The 25,367-nt window shown below is 49.7% G+C and overlaps 1 protein-coding gene across 1 annotated transcript in view; it reads right to left on the minus strand.

Annotated features, from left to right (window-relative positions):
* Positions 1 to 25,367, minus strand: part of CACNA1D (calcium voltage-gated channel subunit alpha1 D) — a 169,413-nt gene that overhangs the window by 12,595 nt on the left and 131,451 nt on the right. The window contains exons 31-38 of the mRNA XM_018066674.1: positions 24,180 to 24,245; positions 22,103 to 22,194; positions 21,058 to 21,217; positions 20,339 to 20,466; positions 20,108 to 20,204; positions 16,757 to 16,859; positions 16,341 to 16,442; positions 11,515 to 11,645 (exon numbers count right to left, since the gene is read on the minus strand). Coding sequence (XP_017922163.1) covers positions 11,515 to 11,645; positions 16,341 to 16,442; positions 16,757 to 16,859; positions 20,108 to 20,204; positions 20,339 to 20,466; positions 21,058 to 21,217; positions 22,103 to 22,194; positions 24,180 to 24,245 — 879 coding nt within the window. The remainder of the gene's footprint in view (positions 1 to 11,514; positions 11,646 to 16,340; positions 16,443 to 16,756; positions 16,860 to 20,107; positions 20,205 to 20,338; positions 20,467 to 21,057; positions 21,218 to 22,102; positions 22,195 to 24,179; positions 24,246 to 25,367) is intronic.

Consider the following 25,367-nt stretch of genomic DNA (forward strand, 5'->3'; position numbering starts at 1 on the left):
GAAGGGGGGCCCTGCTCTGCCCTTCTTCCACATGCCCTGGCAGTGGGTGGTTGTAGGACATAGACAAAGCGTCAGGACCACAACTGAGACACGCCTGGTAGTGGAGGGGGTGGGGTGGGGGTCAGAGAGGATGGTGGTCACAGTCTTGCCAGATGAGGCAGGGCTGAGCCCTTCGTGTGGGAATGCTCGGATGGGCCTCCTGCAGACGCCAGTCAGGGGCGGGGGATGTTCATCTAGAACCGAAAGGCGCACGGAACCGCCCAAGAGGCTCCTGTGAAAATGGCCTTGTTCATAGCAGCACTCGGCCTAGGAGAGGATCTTTTCAAAGATGGTGCACCAACCAGGCTGGGTCTGGTTCGAACCATTCTTTCAACAAAGGAGCAGCAGACTTTTCCATTTTATGAACTGTGGGGGTGAAATTGTGGCCTGGAGTCAAATCTTTAAGGTTCCCAGCTAGGAATGCTGTGGTCTCACAGGAGAACGACAAAGGTGTCGGAGGTCCAAACCCAGAACACTCCGTGGCGTGCTAAGACTGCCCCTCACTCACCTGTCCCTCTGATCACAGGCACAAGACACACACGCTCACACGTGCCCACATGTACACATACAGGCACACACATGCACGCACACGTATATACTCTCCCAGGACCCAAGCTTCCAGCGCATCTGAGCCTGGGAAATCATTTCTCTTAGCGGCACACCCATACCATTCTCAGGGGGACATGAAGAAGGCAACTCTAATGCCAAGTGGGTGAAAGCTCTTTCACAGCAGAGCTGCAGGCCTGCGCAGCAAGGGCGAGCCCAGCAGTACGGAGCCGCCTTCAAGTCAGCCAGGCAGTGTTCTCTAGGACACACTTATCAAGGGATGATACATTAAACCAGGGATTCACTGTCTAATTCTGGATCACTGGGAAGAAAGAGCTGTTACCCACTCTGAGGCTCCCAAATAAGACACCAGGTTTGAGACACCCACTGCCATTGCACAAAACAGACACAGGTGACAGGCACCGAGTATGCATCAGGGAAATCAGGTACCGTAATCCACATCCCAAGGCACTGTGGGCTGGGAACACTCTGTTTAAATAACAGCAGAGAATCCTATTCACTGTCATTCAACTGATTGGACTAGGTCTGATTAGAAGAAATAGAAAACTATTTATTTGGATAATTTTTAACATCATCCTCTGTTGATGGGTTGACATTTTACTGAAATACACATGACATAATTGCATAATAAAAACAAAAACTGTCTCCAGCATGTCTTCAATGATACACAGGATTAGGAGAGAGCAGTAAACAGACACAGGACAGAGAATTTGTTTCCAACAGAAATCATGGAGAAAATTGAGAGGTGGCCCAGGAGGCCACTTCCAAAGACAAATAAAGACAACATGTTTATTAAAGAGACATCAAAGGAGGAGAGAACGCAGCACTCTTCCCAGACAGGAAAGCAGAGGCTCAGAAATCATGATTATAGTTCGCTTGCTCCACAGAGGAAGAAACACACCTTCTAAGAGTCAGGGATTGACTTCACTCTTTCACAAGGGGTCTAAGGAAGGATAGGTAGGCAGTGGGGTGGGAGGGGAGGTGCTACAGAGGGTAGGGGTATCTGCCAGGGTTTGGAATGAGGGAAACACATGTTCCCAAACTTGAAGCGAAGCTTAAGCACAGCACCCTGAATTTATTACATATCACAAAACATGATAATGAAAAAATTTCTAGCACACATATCAAGCTAAAAGGTAGCTTAGGCTGCTCCAAAAATTCCATAGGCACAAGTTCCAATTCCCAAAGTGCAGAAATCTATCTTAAACCCTTGATAATGGTTTTTTTTTTTTTTTCCCACAGCCCTTAAAAAAAGAACATTTTTTTCCTTGAAATAAAACACATTACAATCAGGAAAATTAACTACTCTTTCATATGTCATGTTTGTGTCTATCAGCAAAATACTATTTTAATTTGAAATGTGGCCATTAGCATTTAAACCAACACAAAGCCATATAAAGTCATTCCAGTAACATCACAGAATTATGGTTTTGAATAAACACAGAATTGCTGCTATAAAATAGAAACATTATTGATTTAAGATGTCCAATCATATAAAATATTAAACAGAATCAAGCCTAGTTTCTGGTTGATTTTTAAATGCTAGATGTTCTCATATTTTTTTTTTAAAAACAAAGAAATGTTGGCATTTTGCCTGTAGACTGCTGCTTTCAATTTTAGACACCATTTAATTGGAATTTTATAGATATTTACTCTAATGAATAAGTCTAAAAAAACACCCCCAAACTATAAAATCTCTCTAAATATTTCTGAAGCAATTGCATTATGTTATGGTGTTCTAACCTCAAATAGGAACATTCACATACCTTCTTTTCTCTCACCCTCTGTCAGGGGTAAGTTTTTCCTACCTGGTGTGTTAGAAAAGCTCTCACTGCTCGTCTCCCTAAGCTAGCATCATCCCACACACCAGTGGTCTGCCAGCTCTCAGCACATAGAAACACCCCAAAACCCCCCTGAACCTACACTGTAACAGTGTAGATAAGAGATGTGGGTCTCCAGGTGGGACTGAGCCAGCCCATTCATCCTCGGGTGTGAGTGCCAGGCTTCCAGGCTCCAGCCCAAGAGCCCTTGCCGGGCAGAGCAGAGCCTGGTCTCTATCACAGGCAGGTCTCGCTCAGCCAGGGCTGGCCCTGCTCAGCCATCTCCTTCAAGGCGAGTTCTGGTTAACCCTTTAGCCGGATTCTTCCCCTCCCCAGTCAGAAGGGATCATTTTAGACTAGCTCCCTCAACGGAAAAGCACTGGAGATTCAGTTCTCTCAGAACACACCTGCTCATCTACAAGCCGTCCTCCGCCTCCCCCGCACGTCCACATGCGCACCGTCACACACAGGCACACCCCTTCTTTTGTCACCACTCTCCGCCTCTGAGTGTGGCCTTTGCATCCATTATCAACATTATGAACAGCCCTCGAGTTATATATAAACATCAGGGGCTAGCATCATGAGCCCGGCGCCCCCGTGAGTCATGCACAGTGATTCCAACCCCACTGCAAAGTCAGCCATACGGTTACCATGTAAGTTACCCCCAGGGGGGACACTTCGCCGATAACAGTGAGTTTGCTCCCTTCACTTCAAAACAAAAAGGAAACTTTAAACAAATCGCCTAAAGTGACCTATCACATTTCCCTGCAGACGATCCTACAGAGCTCTCTGTTTTAGTTCCACCTTGCTTCTTGGTTGTAGTTTTAACACCAGAAATGGGGAAATGCTTGCCAGTTTCCTGAAAACAGAGAGTTTTACTTAAAATGGGGGCTTAGCAGAAGTCACCAGTCATGACTACTATTCTGCTACCATCTTTGCCGAGTGCTATCACACACTTTATCCCACCACATCCTGGGGGGAACGGTGTGGGTGGGGGGCCAGGATTATTCCCACATGGTTAAGTGACCTGCCCACACTAGTTAAGGCTCAACCAGCAGTCCTGATGCTCAAGCCTCCAGTGACACTATGCCAACCCCACGGTATTGGGTCTACAAAGAAGAATGCTGGGATCAAGCCGCGATCACATGCTCACTCACAACTGTGACCACACACGACTGTAGCTCCCGCCCAATCACGGTGTGACCCTTCTTCCCACTAACCCAGCTGCACTCTTGTATCACAGCTATGACAGACGATCACTCGGTACCATGAAAATTATCCTCAGCACACATTCTCATTTCCGCCACGCCACCCTCAGGAGCTGAGATCCTTAAAATCACTTCGCTCTCACACATGAATTCAGGCCACCATTCTTCCAGAACAGCACGCACGTGGGGTATGACTCTTAGTCTGAACGCAGCTGGGGCTGGGCATGGGCCTGGAAGGCAGGGAACAGTTCAGGGCAGGGCGAGATTATAAAAAGGCTCCAGCACCCTTTTCCTTTAGGGGGGATGTGGGCTCAGTCCCCTAGAGCAGCAGTTTTCAAAGTGCAGCCCAATGACCCTGGGGACCCTGAGACCACTGCAAGAGGTCACTGTGATTTGCATGGTAAAACAAGGATGCTTGTATGCCCTCATCCTCTCCCAGAGCACATTGGGGTGTTCCAAAAGGCTGCTTGACCCCTGGGGATCTCATCTCTCCAGCATCTTTGTGCTTGCATATTCTGGGTTTTAAAAATCTGTTTAAATTCCTAATGTAGTAAATACTGATAGATAAGGGTCCTCAGTACTTCTTAAGAGCACAAAAGATGCCTGAGACCAAAACGTTTGAGAACTTGCAACTAACCCACCCATAGACAGGCCACACCATCTCTTCCTTGGGCGCTGGGCTCCTCCCCATCCAGAACTCCTGTGAATGCTCAGGGTCTTTGTCTATACTTTCGGAAGAAACGCCCCCTCATGGCTTCTCTGAGTGAGCCTTTGGCATGGGTGGCCTTCACTGTGCCTTAAACACAAACAGCCCCCTCTCTGAGGGCTACGCTGTGCCATGGACAACGAATTAGCGCAGGTACCTGCCCGACCAAGCAGTCATGTGTGTTAGGAAGCTCCCACCCGTGGGTGACTGACTCATGACACATTTGGGCTAATGAGGGCTACGAGCTGGGTGTTATTCAACAACATGCCCTGGTTTAAAAAAAAAAAAAATCACACTTTTTGTGATTATGTAATGTTATTTTCCTTGACTTATTTTCAGTAATTCTATCATCTCAAAGACTTGTGAAAATAAGAATCACTCTTCTCAGAGAGGAAAGATATTCTACCTTTAAGAGCAGACAACTGAGTGCCCAGTAACCCCGCGGATCCACTGAACATTTAACTAGGTCACATCATAGAGTAAGTTATTTAAGAAGAGCCCGAGGTCCAGTCCTACGCCTGCTGTCCCACGATGGACTCTGGCCTGCCGTGTCTTCCATCCAGGAGCTTAGTTAAGAGTTTAGCACCATGGATTCTGGTATTGGGCACCGAGTTTGCTGAGAGAGTGGCAGTCTCACATACTCCACTTGACTCGTCTCTCACAACTTTTCTACATCCAAACCTTAGCAGAAACTAAGGTTTTAGGGAAAAGGAGAGAGTTGTCTGCAGCTTGACTGTCGCCCAGGCTTCAGGGAAGCCTCGTTTAGAGCTGAGGCAGGAGGCAGCCTCCTGCGATTCCTGACTGTCCTTAACCAACTGGCCTCAGCTACCAGCCACCACTGGGCCCACGTGGGGCAAGATTCTTGCATTTCCCTAAGTTCCACCTAGAAAGTTACCATGTTCCTGTTTTTACTTATGTGGAAGGACCGTGGAGATATGTGTGTAGAGACACCAGTCTCCTGAATCACTTAGGGCTCTTCTGTGGAGGCTTTGGTGTATAGACTCAGATTTAGAAGACAGGTGTTCACTTGAGGCCTCTGACATGGGGTGCCACAATTGGGTGTGGGGGGTGAGCACGTACATCCCTTCAGTGCTTAATAAACTTGACATCAGAGAAGGTGGGGGACAGAGGGGTCATTTGTGATGGTGGATACGCTTCTCGGGTGCCCACGGGCTGCCTCTTTTTCAGTGATGATACACCAAATACTTAATAACTGGTACATCCCAGGCACTCCCCAGCCAGAGTGGAAGTGGGCCTTCAGACCAAACCTCCGCAAGCCCCAGAGGTGCCCACGAAGGCAGGCATTAGCCCTTCAGTGACTGACTCACAGAGGGGTTTGGAGTGGGCCTGGGGTGCCAGCAGGAGGTGAGGAGACTCAAGGTACCGGGGGCCACTGCTGTCAGCATCCGGATGTACCTCAGCATCGTCACAGGGGTCATCCCCATGCCCACGTCACCATCCACAGTGCTGTGTCAGAAAGGCAGCCCTTTTCTCCCGTCCCATGGACTCTGCTGTGAGGAAAACCCACCTCGAGCTCCTAGACGTCCAACAGTCTGTGCATGTCGGAGCAGAATCGGGGCCCAGGGCTGCTTCCCCAGCGGGACAAAGGTCAGAGCACAGAAGACAACACGGGAGCAGACCTCACGGCTGGAGAGGCTGAGTCATGCACAGGACAGGCCCGGGTGCTTCCTAGCACCGCTCTTCCCGTGGTGACATGGCTCCAGGAGCCGGGCTTCCCCACGCACCGGGGCTCCATGCCCTGCACACATGCACACATGCACACACGCACACACGCGCGGCCTCCAATCTGCACAGACCACGCCTTGTAACCCTTCTCTTCTCTAGACTCCAGGAACCTCGGGCTTTTACACTAAGGTTACTTTTGAATGCTGACTCCAAAACTCAGATTGACTCCTTGGGCATCTTGGGTTCAGGGTCAGGTGCACTGACCCCTCAACCACTGCTTGGAGTTGGCTTAGAATGTCAGATGGAGCCCCCTCACAAAGCAACTTCTTGTGCAAAAATATACCCTTTGTGAGATGTGAGAAAACAACAACCTGAGTTACTTCTGTTTACATCTTTACACGTTTCCTAGATATCTCAAAAAGGGGGAGAATTCTCTTTCTCGATGGATCACTACAAATACAGAACAAAAGATCAAAGGAAAACAAGAGTTTCTTACAGTTCTGCTAGTAAACAGGCATATGATATTATTATTGTTGTAGTCTTAATAATAAGCAATTATACGTTCAAAGTGCTTTACAATCACTTAGCTATTCCTCACAACAGCCCTGTGAGGTAGGTCGACATTATTACCCCCATTTTACAGATGGGGAAACTGAGGCACAGAGAGGTTAAGTGTCTTGCCCAAGGTCACGCAGCAAGTGAACGCTGGCACTGGGACTAGAACCCAGGTCCCCTGACTCCCAGTGTCCTTGAAACTGGACCACACTGCTTCCAAAGAGGCATCCCTGGACTGGCTTTGAATTAGAGACGGACAATGTCGGATGAGGTTTGGGTGTGGAGGTGCTTCCCGCGGACGCGTTAAGATGGAACCTGAGGTGTCACCTGGGTTGGTCTGGGCATGCAGGTGTATGCGTCAGTGTAAATGGGGGTGTCTGTGCTTCCTGTCCTGCCCCCACCTCCCTGCACTGTGCACATGTCACTGCAGAGAGCTGAGTGGGATGGTCAGGATGGACTGGCACATATAAAAAGAACTCTGTCAGCCCAGCGCCGAGGGGCCTGCCAGTCTTTGGTAGTTCGGGCAAACTAGGGATGCAGGACTTAGGAATGGAGTCAGCTGCCCACCTTAGGCAGGTCTGCTCAATCGTTTTTATTAATCTTTTTTTTTTTTTTTTTTACTGGCCAGCATCAGGAAGTTGTGTTCATTTCATTTCTCTTGGGGGCGGCTGCCCCCCTCCTTCGCTCTCTCTCTCTCTTTCCCTTTCTCTGAGTCTCTGCTCGCAAGGGAAAACTGTTAAGCCTCGCTCGTTCCCTTCCATGAGAAGGAGCCATGTGAGCAGCGTCCACGACAGGAGGCCACGGCCCCGCAGTTGAGCCACGGCCCCGCTTCCACCTTCCGGAAGAGTGCTTTGCTTGGAAGGGGTCTCTCTGGGGCCTTGGGTTTGCTTTTTCCTGCATTTCTCCCGAAATGCTGTTTCAGTAGAAATAAGCCCACTCGAGACTTTTCCCTTTCAAGGCCTTAGCCACAAACGCCTTCCGACTAACGAGCTTGGTGCTGTAGCTCAGGCAGAAAATTCTAAAGCATCCGTTCAAGCATCTGAAACAAATGAATCAGCCGGTGAAATCTTATCTGTTAGCATCTGTTCTTCTCTTAGATTAAAAGAGAAAAAAAATAGCCTCTTTATGGCTTTAGATGGAATCATGCTTTCAAAAAAGAGACAAAAAGTCTTGCCAATTTTGAGACTAACATAACTAGATGACACGTATGAGATACTTGACAGGTTCCCTGTCTGTGGAGTACCCCGATTTCCCTCTGAGTTTATGCCTGAGTCCCTCCAAGGAGGCCATGTGAGGGAGTCATTTGATTCCGATCCACCACCCACCTTTCCACTGGGCCACCTACGGCTCAGGCTTTCACGTGATAAAACCTGTCTAACTCTTTACAAGCCTTAAACCTAACTTCCAAACAGGCAAGAAAAAAAAAAAAAAATCTAGCCCTCTCAAATCTTCCTGTCGTGAAGAAGGGAAGGCTCCCGTTTTGGCTGAGCAGGGAACAGTCTCCCCCTCAGACTCCACCGGAGTGTCTTTGGCATAAAGGAAATCCTTGGACATTGAAATAAAAAGAAATGAACAAAACTTTCCCCACTCTGGGACCTGTTTTCTTTTTCCGATCCATGAGATACTGGGCTAAAGCGTGCCTGGATCTTGTGGTCCTCATCTGGAAAGCCTGATGGGGCGGTACTGTCTGCTAGGGAGGGGACGGAGTTTCATGGCTGCGGACTTGTGTTCACTTAGTTGCTTGATCCAGGTGGAAATCTGCAGGTCACTGGGATGCAGCAACAATGGATGAAGAGCAAAGGCTGAGTCAAACTAAAGTGAGTATGGCACGTAGGGGATGAGGGAGGAAAAAGAAAAAGCCTGATGCAGCTTCCCTCTGATACCCTCTGGAGAGGGGGGGGGAGAGAAGGCTGGCTTTACTGATGAAGATGGATGGACGGATGGAAACTGCACACTCATTCAGACCACAGAGGCCAGAGGACACCGGGTGCCAAGCTCCTACCCACACGGGATCCAGGAGCTCCTCAAGTCACCCCACCTTCGTGGAGAAGGGGCCCTGCAGTTGGTCTGAACAGAGGGAGACCAGATGGAGCCCATGGGGTTGATAACCAGAGTGCATCTGTGTGCCTACCAAAGCCGAGTCACTGCGGGGGGCGGAGAACGTGGACCAGCTCTGATCCTGCTCAGACGGATGCACCCTGCGCGGCACAAGCAGCACCGGCCTACGCCCTGTCTCGGGCGCTCACCCGAGGCTCATGCTCCTCTTGCCATTAGTAATCGAGCTGCTGGTCTACTGGCACCCCTGACACAGGGAGGACCACCTCATTCCACTTCTCAATAGGCCGCGCCCACTGTGAGGAGCTTCTCTGAGGACCTGCGTGCTTGTCCTAGTGACATGGTGCACCCATTTCTCCTCCCACTGCCATCTGATCCTGTTTCCCTAAGGTCACATCTGCTCGTATTATTTCCTCAATTCAGAAAGGAAGTGCTTCGTCTTGCTAGTTAAATGCAGAGTGACAGAACACAGTTAAAGCCCTTCCTATAGCATCGGACCAAAAACGTAATGAGAACTATCCTTCACGGAGGCAAAATTTTTCTGTTTTCAATGCGTGCTGCAGAATCAAGTGCATTTTCCGGAATATCTGTCAAGATTATGAAGACAACTTAATTTACTAGGCTGGGTACCCAACATAAAGTATAGTCACAGCCTCAACTCCCAGTGGAACCATGTGGAAATGTGTTGATGTTGGCACCTAACTGGAAATATTTTAATTTCACCAATGAAATAAAACTTTCTACAAACAACACAATGAAAAATGTCCAGGAGGAAAACATGACTGTGACACAACGCAAGAGTCTTTTAAGCCATGACGCATGTGTGTAGCTTCAGCATCATTTGAACCTTTGACTTAAAGACTCAGTGAAACCCACCCCACTATGTGATTATTAATTATATAGGCATGTGTTGTCATTCAGGTCTTAAAACATCCAAACACTATATCCAACCTCCAGAGTGAGCACTGAACCCTTCTAACTAGGAAGCCTTGGGGACTCAGCGAAGGTATAACCCTGTGTTCAAGTGGTCATTGTACCTGCCTTCCATGGAAAATGGAAAGCTCTTCAGCCAGCGCTGCCTTGATGATTTACAGTACATGACGGCACAGCCATCCTCGAAAGAGTATGTTTCCCCCTCCAGAAAAGTCAAGCCCCACCACACCCACCAACTAGAATCTGAGAACAGCAAGTGGCTTCCTGTAAGGGCAGGGGCACCATGATACCCTGGAATCTGGGCTGCTTTAGGGAGGAGCTTGCAGACACGTGATCATCACTCCCTGCCTTTGCACCCAATTTGGCCACACCACCCTCTAGAACACACGGACCAGACCTGTTCAAGTTTACAAATGTGTCTTCTCAGTTGACTGGCCTCTCTAAGGCTACTTGTGAGCTGTGCTCAGGAGAAGGGTTGTCATTTTTGCAAAATGGACAGGTCAGAGGTGAAAGTGTTATTGAAATTCCACAATCTGGGATAGCAATCAGCTATTTGAGCCTCAGATTCCCTAAGCTTCCTTTAGCAGATGTTGGATCAGAGGAAGAGTGACCAGAATCTCTCTTTGATCAGATCCAGCATCCATCTTTCCCCTGTGTCCTATAGCTGTCTGGGCAAAGCCCAGGTCATATCATCAATCCACAGGTCACTATCACACAAGGTCATCTCCTAACCCACCGGTTGCACATACCTCACACTCCTCCCTTCATTCGTCATCATTCACATTCATTCTCTCTCAGCAAGATCACAGACAAGCCTTCACTTTGGTAATTACCGTCACTGAGAACACAAAACAATGCTGGGCATTTTCCCCCGGAAAAAAAGCAAAAGACTATTTCACATTGAACCTTACCCATACCAACAAGACCCAGTTTAAGACACACATGGTAAGAGGGACGTAAAAGGCAAACATTCTGTGTCAAGCTGCTCGGACAGCAGAGATGACAGGGTGCGCGATTCGTCTGCAGTTGTTTCTGACAGCTTGCCAACCTCTGTAGTTCCCTTTTTGGAGTCTCAGCATCTTTTCCTCACTCCTTTTCCCTTGCTTTCTCCATCACTTTAACGACAGACTGCCCTTCCTAGCCCTCTTTTCACCAGTCTCCATCAGGACACCATTTCCCTGCACACCTGCTTCCCACCAGGGCTCTGGGCTAATCGAGGGTTCTACACCCTTGAATGCATGGACTCTAGTTAGAACCAGAGGTTCCTGAAGCCACATTCCCCCTCCAGGAGACTGGGCAGCTGTAGGGACTATAGGCTGCTGGGTCACGAGAGAACAGCATTTGCACAGCAAGGCTCACAGCCACCAGGAGACAACACGCAGACGCAGACACACTGCACGCACACACACAAGCTCACGCACCCACGCACGCATGCACGCACGCACTAGGAGGTGATGGATGTTACTGAGATGGACCAAAAACCAACAAGCAGTGGGGTAAGAAATAAACAGAAACAAAACAAAGCACTTGCGTTCGGATGGAAAGCTGTTTCTGGGCGGCCAGGGCCCGAGCCCAAGGCCGGGGGAAGGTGGGTGCCTGCTCGGAGGATGCTGCTGTTGGAGAAGCCCGGGGGAGACAGGGCGTGGGGCAGCTCTGGCTCCCCTCCCGCGAGGGGTGTGCCTTGGCCGCTGTCCTGCGGGGTCCCACCACGCGGGCCAGGCTGCGGTGGGCATGGATGCGGGGGCACAGAGGGTACTGGGAAGAGGAGGCACTTACCTGGTGGCCCAGAAATGGCTAGTCCACCTTTGGGGGAGTGTGCAGTATCTCAGTTTAAACAAAATCCTGGTGGTAACTGCTCAACCATGAATAGTCAGCTCTCTAGTGTTTCAATAAAGCTTGTAAAATTGTTAGTGAAAAAGAGAAAGAGACAAAAACAACAATTCACCTGTAGGGCAATTGTGCTGTTCTTCGCGGGGTATTTTCCCACCAGTCCTTGTTCTTTCCGTTTCTTGAATTTCCTAAAGTAGTCCTGTATCAGGAAAGTGGCATAGAACTTCCCCACGGTTACCTCATCATCTAAACGGAGAGACCAGACAGAGCTCTCCCGAATCAGCACATTTGCACCAAGAGCCTCAACACTTGCTTTGGGCAGGGAGGGGGCGGGGGCACTGAGCTCTCAGCTTAGGACACGGGAAACTAAATCTAGCGAAAAGCAAGATTGTGCAAAGCAGTTAAGCCTCAAAATTAGAGTCAGTTACATAAACTGATACTCAAAATTGCAGAAAATAATGGACTTGTCATGAGTTTCATAGAGCAGCGTATTAGTAACACCATGAAGTGCCATCTCGGTTATTGACTCAAAAGAAAGATTACAGAACAAAAAAAAGGCTTCATGGGTCATAGTTTCACCCTGTGCATAGGGATTTGCATGTGTAATTACCGCGAACACCAAGGACAATTAACCATCCAAACCCCAATGCCTGGAGAGGAAGATAGAGAACTCAGAAAGGTGACAGACAGGCTCGGAAGGAGAGGCCGATTCCGAAGAGTGACTGCAGACCCAGATTTCCAAGTGCCCCTTAATTCTCTGCCGATAGCCTCCACATGCGGTGGCTCGGCTTGTAATTCAGAACTGCTTGTCTTTGATACTGCGAGTGACAGCTCCAGCTCACCTCAGAGCTAGCTGCCTTATCTCTGCTTTGTTCAGAAACAGCCCCACCGTGCGTGGCCGGGGAGCTGGGACTCCGCTGAGCCTGATTAAAGGTGATGCATGAGGCAGAATAGTGGCTCTTGCTGTCTCCCAGGAAACCACCCCGGCAGTGCCAGTGTGCCTGGGGTCTCCATGAGGGCTGTTCTCCCAAGGTGCTCACCCCCACACCTGCCCAGGGTGCCCATGAGGCTGGTGGCCAGTGACCATGGCTTGCAGAGGCTGGAGGAGAATGGCTGCCACCCTCAGGCTTTAGCGTCACTCGACTTGTGGCCAGGCTGCCCTTGCTACTCACGTGCCATCTAGGGTAGAGAACCTGGCCTCTCTGGGCATGTGTTCTCACCCGCAGGTGAGCCTAAGCCTCTCAGGAGAAGCTGGTGAGAATTCCAGGACAAGAGGCCTATACAGCGCTCTGGGTGGTCTAAGTGCCAGGGGACAGGTGACAGTGGGCCATTGCCATCAGAATCACTGTTACCTAACAGCTCTCCAGCAGTGGCACCTACTGAAAAAGGACAAGAACCACGACAAGGTGCAGGACACTGGAACCCTCAGGTGGGGTGCACCCGGGGGGTGCATTTCCTGCCCGTGTGGGACGGATGTCTGTGACTGGACACAGCTGGGCCACTCTGGGCTGCCCGCCCCAACTTCCTTGTCAGAAGCTGCTCAGTGTTACTGTGTGAGAGGATGCCTGGGGGTGGTTGGCCTTTGGGCAGCAATGAAACCCAGGGCCCTCATCGGTCTAGGGCTGGTCCAAATGGTCTAACAATGCCCTGTGCAGAGGCAGGGAGGTGAGAGGCGAGTGGACAGAGGTTCCATGACTTGCTCCAGGCCAGGTGAGCTGGGAGGTGGGCCCCCCAGACCTGGGTTCTCATTCTCCACCCCACTGCCTCCCTGAGGGATGGCCCAGCTCCACCACAAGGGCCACCTGGTCCTGTGGGGCTGCCTCTCCCCAGCAAAGTCCACCTCTCCACCAGGCCACATGCAGGAGGTGGACCAACTGTGACCCGACAATCCCAGGGTCAGCCAGCCTCTGCCAGTCAGGGTCCCCAGTCACCCCTGTGGGCTCCCACAAAAACACCGGCCATACTCACAGGAAGCCCATCTCATCCCTCACTGGGGTGCTTCCAGCAAAAGCAGGCCGAACTGCTCTCCCCCTTCAGCCTGGATGGTGCTAGCCTAGAGGGCCCAAGGAGGCTCCTATGGGAGAGTCCTGGCTCTCCCTGGCCCAGAACCTCAGTGGGGCAGTGGGGGCGGGGTCGCTGTACTCAATGAAGAGGGTGGATCGTGTTTCTGCCCAAGGGGCAGCTCCAGGGCGGAGGTGCCCACCTAGGGCTCTGCAAGCAGGGCTCCAAGGGCCACCTGACCTTCTGCACTGAGATGCTGAGCTACTGAGACCGGGCTCAGGAAGAGTCTTAAGAACAGCAAAAGTCACAGCTACAGGAGGACAGAGAAGGAAGGAAGAGGAGAGTAGGGAGGCCGGCTGGGCTCGGGACTTCAGAGAGCGATGGGGTCACAGCTCTGAAAGCTCCTCAGGGGAAAGGAGCCAAAGATTCAGGTCCAGGAACGAAGGTCCGAAGACAGAGAGGAGCCCCTGGGAGGACAGGGGAAAAGCCATGACTCGGCAGGAGGCCACAGCGGAGCTGAGAACATGAGCAAGGTCCAGATGGGAAACGAGACACCTCAGCATGGAGAGAGGGGACAGGCTGTCCCCATAGCCAGAGGTATCGCCGGAGCCCAGCATTCTGGCCTGGCTCCCAGGCTCATTCCTGAGCATCACCCCATCAAGCTCATGATGAGCTGGGGGCGCCTCACATCACCCCTGTGCTGGCAAGGCCTTTTAAGACGGGCACCGACTCTGCTTTCTCACCAGGGCTGTAAGGGTTCCCTGAGTGCCCCACAAAGACCAGTCCCAGATGCAGGGCTGGCCTGGCTGTCTGCTGCCCTCTGGCAGATTACCGAGGGTGGACACTGAGCCCCTCTGCCATGGGAGCTACCCATGTGCTGGCCCAGAGGGTCGTAAGTATATCCCCCTCTTCTAAGTGCTCCACGGGGTGGGAAAGGCTCATCTGCTGGAAGGTAAGAGAGGAAAGACAAAGAGGCAAAGGGTGAACGCAGATGCTACAACCCTGCCCAGCAACTCAACCAGAGCCTGTGCCCTAAAGCCTGAAGTCTCCACCTTTGGAAATTCAATGACAAGAGCCCTTATTCGAGATCAGCCTGCATAAGCTCTATGCTCAGCACATGCACCACCTGGGCCATAGAACCTCTTGAGCATCCCATCCCTACCAGGGTGCTTTTTCCTTCCCAGGTTTTCCAGGGCTCTGACTGCCATTTTGGAAGAGATTGACCTTGTCACCCTAACCCCCAATCCACGTTAAGAAATGCAGAGAGAAAAGCAGGGCCCACTATTGGGCCAGGAAAGAGGAAGACTATGTAGCCTTCATGAAAAGCCTAGTAGGGCTACAAGCTGATCAAAGGAAGGGAGGCAAATTCCAGACCCCTTTTTTTTCCCTTGGTGAAATAGAAACAAATGAAGTTTCATAGAAATGTGAATGACTCTCCCCAGGTGAGCCTTGCCAGGATGGCACTGATGTGACAGACTGGGCTGTAGGGAGGGTGGCAAGAGGAGGGGCGGCCTGCGAGGAAGGCTCCCCCGAGACAGGTACGGCCCACTATTCTGAAGCATGCATCTGTATTGTGAGAAATATGTAGGGGAATACAGTTGGCAAGAGATAACTCCGATTCCATGCCACCACCCTAAAACAGAATTGCTTCAGAATATTCTGAAAGACTGAGACTTGAAAGGAATGGAGGCTGCAGAAAAAGCTCAAGCACATTGTTACAACGATTTAAGAAAAGCAATTCGTCTCAGCCATGCGAACACCTGGGTGTGCAGCTAAAAGGAAAAGAGCAGAAACCAAAGAGCTGTTTTAAACGTGCAGGATCAGTTCTCCTGTGGGGAGCCAGGCACCTCTCTCCGGGTGGGAGTTTTTGTTTGGTTCTGGTGTTTTGTTTTGCATGCTTTCCCTTTATCATTTCTTGATGGGTCCTCTTTCCCAGCTCTGAGCTGTTGGCCCTGCCAGCTCTGGGTGGCTCCCTCCAGCAACAAGAGCTCACAGTGCTTCTGGCTTCACATGGGGAACAGAGCTGGCCAGCAAGCTGCACTATCCCCCAGGATCCAGAGGTTGTCACTTTCTCAAAAGGAGAGGCCACTGTCCTGGCCTGGGGTTCCAGACTCAGCTTCCAGACCTGAGCCAGCCCCATTGGGAGTGATGCAATCCAGTTTGTTACAAAACACGCCAAACATTTCTAACACACCCGGGGCTGAGGGGGGTAGAGGCCGGGTGTGTTGGCACTGAGCAGACGGATCCTGCACCTTTAAAACTCGAAAATGAAAGTCAAAACACAACCACCTCCACTTTTAAGTCAATGTGTACTTAAACAAAAATGGAAAAACAGTATCTGGATTATATATATATATGTGTGTGTTATATATATATAAGTCTGAGAAAAGTTTAGTCAGTTATTTTATATAAACAACAAAAAGAAATAAGCATGCCTGTTAGTTTCATCTCTACTCTAAATTCTAATTCAAGGGACATTTGGGTAATAGATCTAGTCTTAGTAAGAACATTTCAAAAATACCATTTTTCAAAAGCTTTTTTTTGTGTGTGAGAAGTTTTCAACAATATGTTGAAGGATATATGGAAACTAGTTTTAAGTACTTCATTTTGGGCAACCCCTTCCCCACAAAAAAACACAGGCTTTTGGTTTTGAGGCCGCAAGCTTGCTCTCCTAACATGACTTCCTCCACCCACAACAGCACCCCTGCTTCAGCCATCTGGGTCTCAGTTTCCTTCTCACTGAAGCCTCTCCTTTGTCTGGAATGGTCTTCATGTTACCCCAAATCATTACACTGATGGCCATAAGGGCCTGCTTTAGCTGCTGGCCTCAATGTTCTGGCTGGTACCTCAAGCCTTCTGCAAACACGCTGGGATTCCTGGAGACTAGCACTGAAACCAACATGTTGGCCAAGAGCTACTTAGGAAATAAACTGCACTGACCACCAGCTGGAGGGACAACTTGGTCAAGTAGTTTCATGCTGGTTTTCTTCCAAATTTTCTTGATCACAGCTCGGAGTTCTTCATTAGCTTGTTCCAGGTTGCCTGGATTCAAAATGCAAGAGAGGCAAATGAGCCTTGTTTCTTTTCCCCTGCAACGCCTCTCTGTTCTCACCAGAGCTGCCAGTGGCACGAGTCACCTCTCAGCTTTCTGGGACAAGGTGATGCATGAAGGGAGGAGAGAAAGGTGGAGGAGGCTGGCCTGGCCAGCGGGCCCAGCACAGACATCCCGATTACATGCACCACCCCGCCCCCCTGAGGGGGGCCTTCTGACAAGAGGAGGTCCACGTGAGAATCAAGGTGGGATATGGCCTCCCCGTCCTCTCCTCCCACCTGTCCTGCTTCCAGGGAGGGCTCACCTTCAGTCTTGATTTTAAGAGCCGTTCGAACCAGAGCAAACAGAGTTGCATTAAACATGACTGTCCCATCACTGTTGAGTGGCATGTTCATAGCAACTAGTCTCTGTAAACAGCAAGAAAAGTCCCTTGATAGAATGCAAACAACTGATGACAGCTGCCGTCCATTCCATTTATTTTCTATTTATTCTCTCCATCTCCTTTCTAATGGCTCCTTGATTCAAGTTAATGGCCATTGAGGGGCACCTGCCATTTGAGGGGCTCTGAGATGACGAAGCACAAATGCTGGCACTCAGAAGATAACGCTTTGTTTTTTTAAAACCGTTTAGTCCCCTACTGTTTATGCATTCCTCTCCCCTTCTCATCAGCTGGCTCCCCTGTGTCTTGGGGTCAAGCCTCCGTTCTGGGCACATCTTTAAGGCTGTTTGGGGGTAAAACGATATACCAGGTATGATGAGCCAGGCACAGAGTCTGAGACAAAGGTCCTCAACCAATGAAGTCCATTACTTTTCCTAACTTGGGGAGAGTCCTTCAAGGACCCTTCCCTGGAGACACCACTGTGGAGTGTTTTGTACAAGTCCATGTGGTTCCCCTGAGGGTTTGGCCTTGCAGAGCTGGATCCCCAGTGTCCTGCTCCTGTCTTCTCTCTCTTCACCCCGGTAACACTAGCACTGAGAGCCTGAGAGGACTAGGATGAGAGAAAACACCCTCTCTGGCCCCAGCTGATGCAGATGACATGCCCAGAGCCAAGTGCTGTGCAAGGGTTAAAGGACAGCATAGACACTAAGGGCATAGACACTTCCGCTAGGTGCCTGGCAGGTGTAAGTGCTAAAAAAAGCGGTACTTAGAATTACTAATAGTTTCCCATTTCTTACTTTCAGCTGACAAGGTGTCCCAATTTCCTCCTCCCTCTCAATGGACTACAACCTTGTGTACACAGGATTCACCCTACCTGAATTCCTAGTCTAGTACAGCCTGCACATTTACTTGGACTGCTGCTGCTGCTAAGTCACCTCAGTCGTGTCCGACTCTGTGCGACCCCACAGATAGCAACCCTCCAGGCTCCTCCCTCCCTGGGATTCTCCAGGCAAGAATACTGGAGCGGGTTGCCATTTCCTTCTCCAACGCATCCATTTACTTGGACGGCCTGCACATTTACTTGCATCTCCTGGTAAGTTTCTGAATTAGCAAACTGCTTTGTCCTTAGAGAACAAAGTAGTCCGCTTTTACTTACATGGGTCCTTCCTTAGATCCTTTACATAAAAGGGTCTGCAAACGCAAACATAAAACAATAGCCACGAGCTAGAACTCATCTTGTTCTTGGAAAGCAGAAAAGAGCCTGGTACTGTGAAATTTATGGGAAAAAGTCAACATCCATGGCTTATTCTCTGTGCCGACATCCAGGGTCCAGGATGAGAAGCAAAGACTCAGGCAAGGAGCCCAAGGACTTGCCAATGGAGCTTTCTGGACTTCCAGGGCAGAGCACAATGAGTTTGGCTCAGATTTCTCTGAAAGCCTGAAATACACTGTAGACTCCACTCTTTACTGCAGTTCTGTCTAGAACTAGCCTAGCACCCCTGTGAGGGTAAAGTGAACCCCTGACCCTGAATCCCATCAGATCTGTGGGAAGAGGGGACCAGGTGTTGCACAGTCTGGCTGGATTTCAACAGACAAACCCCCACATTTCTCCTCTAAAACATGGGGGGTCCTTTTCTGTTTCTACAGCTGACTCCAGGTGGTCTGACATGAACTCTACCGAAAGAAAGCAGATCTTGAGGAGAGCTCACAGAGATGAACATGGTCTGATGGGAAAACGTCAGGAATGGGGTGAGGTGGTGATAGGGATGGAGCAGGACAATTAAATTCTTAGCTTAAAAGTCCCACTAGGGCACTGAAGATGGAAGGGAATTCTAAGCGAGCTCGGGAGACTGCTGCAAGCCTTTGCTCACTAAACAGGAGAATCCAGTAACCAAGCAACAGTGTACACATGTAAAGTACCAGACAGCAGATATGGGATCTGAGTCTCATTACACCAAGGCAGGGAGCTGAAGAGTAGCACATCAGCATGTAGCCGGGACAGGAATATAGGTGAAAGGGGAAAGAACTAGGTGGAAGTGGATATTATACCAAAACCTGAGATAATTACCTTGTTTTAGTATATATTACCACTCTTTTGTTAATAAACATATGATTTATAAACACCACCATGATGGTCCTGCTTACACCATAAAAGGTTAAAAGAGGAACTAAGGGTATCAGCCTTGGTATCTCCTAAAAATGAGGACGAAGGGAATATTCTCTCCTCTATTTTTCCTTTGATTATAAAAACCTAGACCTCTCTGCTCTCGGGGCTGTGCTCCCCTGCCTGCCCCCTGTATGTCTCACAAGCATCCTATGCTAATAAACTCACTCTTTGCAGCCACTCTGCCTCCTACTGAATTCTTTCCACATTGAGACAAAAAACCCTGAGTTTCAATAAGCCCAGGTGAGTGGTTTAAACTAAGAGACAGCGTGTTCGAGTCCCCTCCTAAGGCAGGGAGTGTGGGTTCAAGCCTCAATCTGGGGTGCAGATGGCTTCAAGTCCCATCTGACAGAGCATGGTTTTAGCAGGAGAATGGAATCCACCCGGGAGGCCACCGCTCGATGCATGCTCACTGGGAAGGGAGCTCTGGCAGCAGAGGGTCACCACATGCACTATCACACCAGCTCGGAGACGTTCAGGCCACCGAGGCCTCTCCATCCTACTCCCTAAGCAGACCCCTAAGCCAACGCCTCCTCTCCACGCCCACTCCACTGTCCTCCCTCCGGCTCTTGCCATATGTCGCAGGGAGATAATGCAACAGCTCTCCTAGGCGTTCTCCTGTCCCCAGTTCACCTTTCTGTTGCTTAGAGGCAACCTTCTAGAATGGACGTCTACTCACGCTCCTTCCATGAGACTCAGCAGGACACAGAAGGCTCCGCGCAGCTACGCTCAGCGGGGGCCTCAGGCCTCTGCCACCTTCTCTCGTGTTCCAGCCACACCAGCCACTCCCTGTTCTCCTGCCTCCCTGTCTGGGCTCTCTAGGCTCCCCTTCTGTGATGCTCTTTCCGCTCCGACAAACCTGATGCAAGTGTCGCCATTCCCTTCTCCCAACCAGTGACAAAGCACACAGTTCCCTTCCTAACCTTACCATTGGCTGAAAGGGTGACTTGAGAGTTATACGTTCAAGAGTTCCTCAAGGATGGCAACCACATAACACTCATCCCAGCACCCCCCAGCTCCTGATGGCAGGCTCCGTAGAACATAAGTTAGCCAGTGCTGACTGAAGCGGGGAGGCCCCTAAGAGGCCTCAGGCGCGCCAGCAAGATGCTCACCTTGCAGGCTACCCGGTGTGGACACAGCTTCCCGAAGCCCAGGGGCGGCTGGATGCGGCGGAGCAGAGTGACCACGTCCAGGTGCTTGATCCTTCCCCTGGAGGCGAAGTGCAGCGTGAGGGCAGGGCAGCACACCCACCCTGGCTTGTGGGCCCTCCCGCCCTCCCCAGGGAGCGCAGCCAACACCCAGAAACAGCTCACACAAGCCAGACGGAACTCTTTCCCACTTACTTTGCCTCGGGGTCATATTCAGACCAGATCCGTTTGAATTCGTCTAAATGGTGAGGCCCCAGAATAGACCAGTCCCGGGTGAGATAATCAAAATTGTCCATGATGACAGCCACGAAGAGGTTGATGATCTGTAAAAGCCAATCGAGGGGAGTTTCAGGTGCAGTGAGGTTACCTGGGTTCAGTCCTGGTGAGTGCTTCCTGACTGTAAGGGTCACAAGACATTTGGACCCATTTCTCCCAGAGAGGCTGAAAAACTTTCATTCTAAAGAATGATTAAGAAAAAGCAGGCTTCCAGGTTTCACAAATGGTTTGGGTATAGTCCCTGGGGTGGTGGGGGGCGGGGGGAGGGGTTGGTATTGTCTGATCTTTTGAAACACATTGGAGTTTTATAATTTGCACCAAATAACTCACTGTCTTAGGTTACTGCTATGTGCAGTGGCTTTGAGATTTTTATAAAAGAACCAGCAGCCCTAAGAAGCCGGAGTGGTGAAGCCTGTTAGTGAGCACCAAAACCCCTACTACAACAAAGGTGCTTATATTAACACAGGCCTCACTTGGCAGAAACTTCAACTGCCCAGTGGAGTCTAGAGTGCTTGTCAGCATAAGACACCCCACAGCTATTTGATGGGGCAATATCATTGGTCTGAATCTCAAATGCTACATGTGTATCTGTCTATGAGAGGAGTGCAGGGGTGTGTGAGGGAATTCCGATCACTTACCAGAAATGCACAGAGCATATAAAAACTGATGAAATAAACGATGGCGAAGTTGCTCCCACATGTGTACTCCTCCCCGGGGTTGTAATCTGAGTCAGGGTCGCATTGCTTCCCCGGGAGGCAGGCTAGCATGATTTCCTGCCAGGCTTCCCCTGTCGCACACCTTTTTTGGATTAAGCAAAGAAAGAAAGAAGGCATATAAGGCTTAGACCCTCAAGAAATTTTAAGAAAAAATATTTTTCAATTAGATCAAAACCTAAGTAATTTGGGAGGAAGGCAGCTTGATTTAGTCAAAATTCCTAAACTGAAATTCCTATTTATTTTCAAATGCAACTTGTATTAATAAGTGGAGGACCTGCTGAAACTCCCTTTGATATGCATTAACCACTATATACAAGCATATCAATTCTTTACGTATAAAGGGATGTTTGATTTGTTGTCTTCTCTCCTTTAAACACTTACACTATAATTTTTAAATGATTATTTTTAGCGACCTAACATCTGACAGCTTGATTAGATTCCCCGTTCAATTCTGTTGAAAGAACTGGAAACTAACTTACAAAGAACTTGCTCTCCAGTCACTAAAGTCAATAGGAATTACTTGTATGGTTTCTAGAAAGTTCTCACACTTCAAGGCACTCTGTTTACCAAGTTATTAAAAAGAGTTAAAAACAATCCCATATGGCTTGAAATTGTGCATCTCATGATGCTCCCCACTGACTGCGCAAAAGGCTTCCATGTTCCTGCTAAATTTTCATTTTCCTGGTTGTTTGCGTGCATGCGCCCATGTGTGAGCATATACTCTATACCTTCCCAGTGGCTCAGCAGACCTACTCATTCACTCCCAAATGGAGAACCTTAAGCCAATCACAATGTGAACGACCAAAAGCCAGCAAAATTCCTGTGTGACTAAAATGCTACCATTTCCACGTAAGAATACAAAACAAATACAAAAAACCACCAGGACCCAACTGCTTTAAGAACCCGGGTCCTCTTTTGCTCTGGAGCCCAAAGCCAGAGACACCTGCTCGGGACTGGACTCGGTCACCTGAAGAGTAGCAGCACCGCCTGGGGAAAGGTCTGGAAATTGTTGTTCCTGTTGATCTGGTTGTTATCTCTCATAGCCACTTTCCCAAACATCTAGAGAGAGAAATTGTTAGGGGAAAAAGAAAAAATTTTATCATATGATATGGAGAGGAAAAAAAAAAAACCCTCCACATGTGAACTTAGAACTCAAGTTCAGTCAATACCCAAACTGCTTGGCACTTGATTCATCCCACTGAGATGTGCTGGGCTCTGTTCTAACCACTGGGCACATCCTCAGCTCAGCAAGTTCCTACCCTGGGGAAGGGTTGCAGAAATAACAAGACAGGCAGCCCTCCCAATGGGAGTTCGGCTGGTCCAGCCCCACGGGAAGCACAGAACAGGCTCAGGGGATCCCTGAGGCTGGGGGCTGGTGCCAGGGAAGGCTTCCAGGAGTGAGGTTAAGGATTGGACTGAAGGGTAAGGAGAAGCCAATCTGGCGACAAGGAGGGCAAAGGGTGCTCCAGGCAGAGGGTGCAAGGCCTGCAAAGGAGCAGAAGCAACATGGCCTGGGTACTCCAGGAAATGAAGCCAGAGTGTGTGACAGACAGACCAAAGACAGGCTGTGGACAAGCATGGGGGGCTGGTGGGCTGTGCTGTAAGGGCCAGAAGTTACTGCGTGCTTCACTCACAGAGATTATAGAAGCAGACTGACATTTAGGAAGAACCTGATGCCCAGCAAAGATTCTTCAGTGAACATAGGGTGGTATGTGTGATGTGGTTTGCAGTTCTCTGTAACACTTAAGTTTTACACAAGGACGTTATGGCATAAAAGACCTTTCGGGGCTCAGAGCACCAAAAGCCACTGAAATACAGGGGCTCGAGCACACTGACTCTTCATTCAAAACCCCTGGTGATGTGGAATCTAGAAAGATGGTACTGATGAACCTATTTGCAGGGCAACAATGAAGACGCAGACCCAGAGAAGAGACTTACGGACAAGGGCAGGGGGCAGGGCGGTGGTGGAGGAAGGAGAGGGTGAGATGAAGGCAGAGAGTAGCGTGGAAGCATGTATGCTACCATACGTAAAATAGACAGGCAACAGGAATTTGCTGTATGACTCAGGGAACTCAAACCGGGGCTCTGTAACAACCCAGAGCAATGGGACAGGGTGGGATGTGGGAGGAAGGTTCAAGAGGGAGGGGACATGTGTACAGCTATGACTAATTCATGTTGATGTATGGCAGAAATCAAACCAAGATTGTAAAGTAATTATCCCTCAATTAAAAATAAACAAGTAAAAACCCTGGTGAGTCCTGGTGACTTGCACACACTTCTCTGCTTTAAGAATATAAAAGTAGGGACCACCACGTCTCTGCCACTGGAATACCTCTCCTCCTCCTCATCACAGCACTCCCTCACCTGAACCAGTGGAGAGCAGGGCAGAGAGACCCCGGGGTGGGGGGTGTCCAGGACCACAGATTCCTCCATCTCCCTCTCCCCACAGAGGCTCTGCCCCCAACCCAGAAACTTCATGTTAGGGCTCAGTTGTTAGTGAGCTCCTGGCCCCTCTTCACACCTCACAAGGGGCTGGAGAGCAGCCCCCAGGTCACAGAAGGGCTTGCTTGCATGCTTCTTTTTAGAGGGGCGCTTCTGAGGCAAGAGAATGGTTCACTTCAGCCCCAACATCTGAAATGCTTTCAGATGATAAACAGACCTTGGTATCACTCAGTACCCTCTTAGCAATGCTGGTACAGAGAACAGGACAATTACGGCTTCTTTCAGTGCTGCACTTGCCGTGGCTACACTCAACTGTGGGTTTTCTCCATCAGTTGGCTCTCCTCAGACGCAGATCAGGGGTGGGGACAGCCCTAAACCCAGCTTCCCCTGACATGTTCTAACCTCCTCACACCCTTCTAAGCCTGGGGCTCTTGCTGGTACAAGCCCTCTCCTGCAGGGCCAAGTCTTTCTCAACTTTATTGCTCTTTAGCAGCCAAGCCTGGCTAAAAAACCATGACCTGCCTTTCCAGTCCACCTGTCCCAAGTGCAGCATGCTGGGGCAATGCAGCAAAGGGATCCAGGGGAGAGGTGCTGGAGCGTACCTGCATGCCGATGACCGCGTAGATGAAGAACAGCATGGCGATGAGAAGGGCGACATACGGGAGCGCCTGGAAGACAGGAGGCACTTGGGTCAGTGTGAGCCTCCTGTCCCTGCGGCACCGATGGCTCGGGGGCGGGGAGGGGAGAAACTGAAGGCCCACGTAGGGAACAACCTCTCTTCTTTTCCACGCTATACTGAAAGGACATCATAGTGAGGAAGAGCTTTGTAAATAAACCCCAGCGCAGCAGCACAGCTTCAGCCCTGAGGACAGCAGCCCAGACACCTCGGGTTACAAAGCTGCAGGCATAATGTGCTGGCCATGGTCATCAGCAGTGTGTCCTACTCTTAAATAGTGTTACCTCTCACAATAATGCTTGAATTTACTGTTGGATTCCTTTGTGAAACTACTGTAATTGATAAAATGCTTCCAAACTGCTTGCTTCCTTCTTTTGTGGGTGTGTTTGCAGCAGGAGCAAGCAGCTATTTTGCAAAGGAACATCTTTATGCAAAATCACCTTGGGTCTGCTGAAGTACTTCCTTAGAGTGAAGTGTTAGGAGTGGAATTACTGGGTCAGAGGGGAAGAATTACTCTTTGGCTGTGGCTGTAGAAAGCAAGACACCTTTCCTAAAATGCACCCTCTTTGAAAGAAATGCAGAGCTGGGGGCTGGGACAGGGAAGAAAAGGAGCTAGCCCTGTGGTGGCTAAGCCTGTTCCTCTCCTTAGGAACGTCAAATAAAAGCATGGGTGTGAGGTCAGACAGACCCCTGGTCTTTTAAGCCAAGGATCCTCAAATGCTTTTCTCCCTCATCTCAGGTGACAGAATATGTCCATGTGCTCAGCATGCCTTCAGGGGGTGCCCAGATTGTTAAGGCCAAGCTCACATGCATAAAGCCTCCACTTGTCCTCCCATCTGAGAAAGGTCATCAGAAAGCCACTGGCTAAAAACCTCCCGACTTGTGCCAGGTCTGGGTCTGTGACTGCCAGCTTGGCCCAGGGCAGCTGCATCATCATGACAGCTGGGCTGGTTAACAGCCCCACAGGGTTAGTTTCAGGCTGTCCTTGCCATACCAACATGCGTTTTCTCCCTAGATAAGTGTTGAAGAATTTCGTTGGCACAGCTTCTCAATTTTTATGGTCCGCTACTTGGTGACATGAATTTATCTATAGTGACCAAAACCTTTTTAAAAA

Source organism: Capra hircus, chromosome 22, assembly GCF_001704415.2.
Source record: "Capra hircus breed San Clemente chromosome 22, ASM170441v1, whole genome shotgun sequence".
In the NCBI taxonomy this organism is placed as follows: Eukaryota; Metazoa; Chordata; class Mammalia; order Artiodactyla; family Bovidae; genus Capra; species Capra hircus.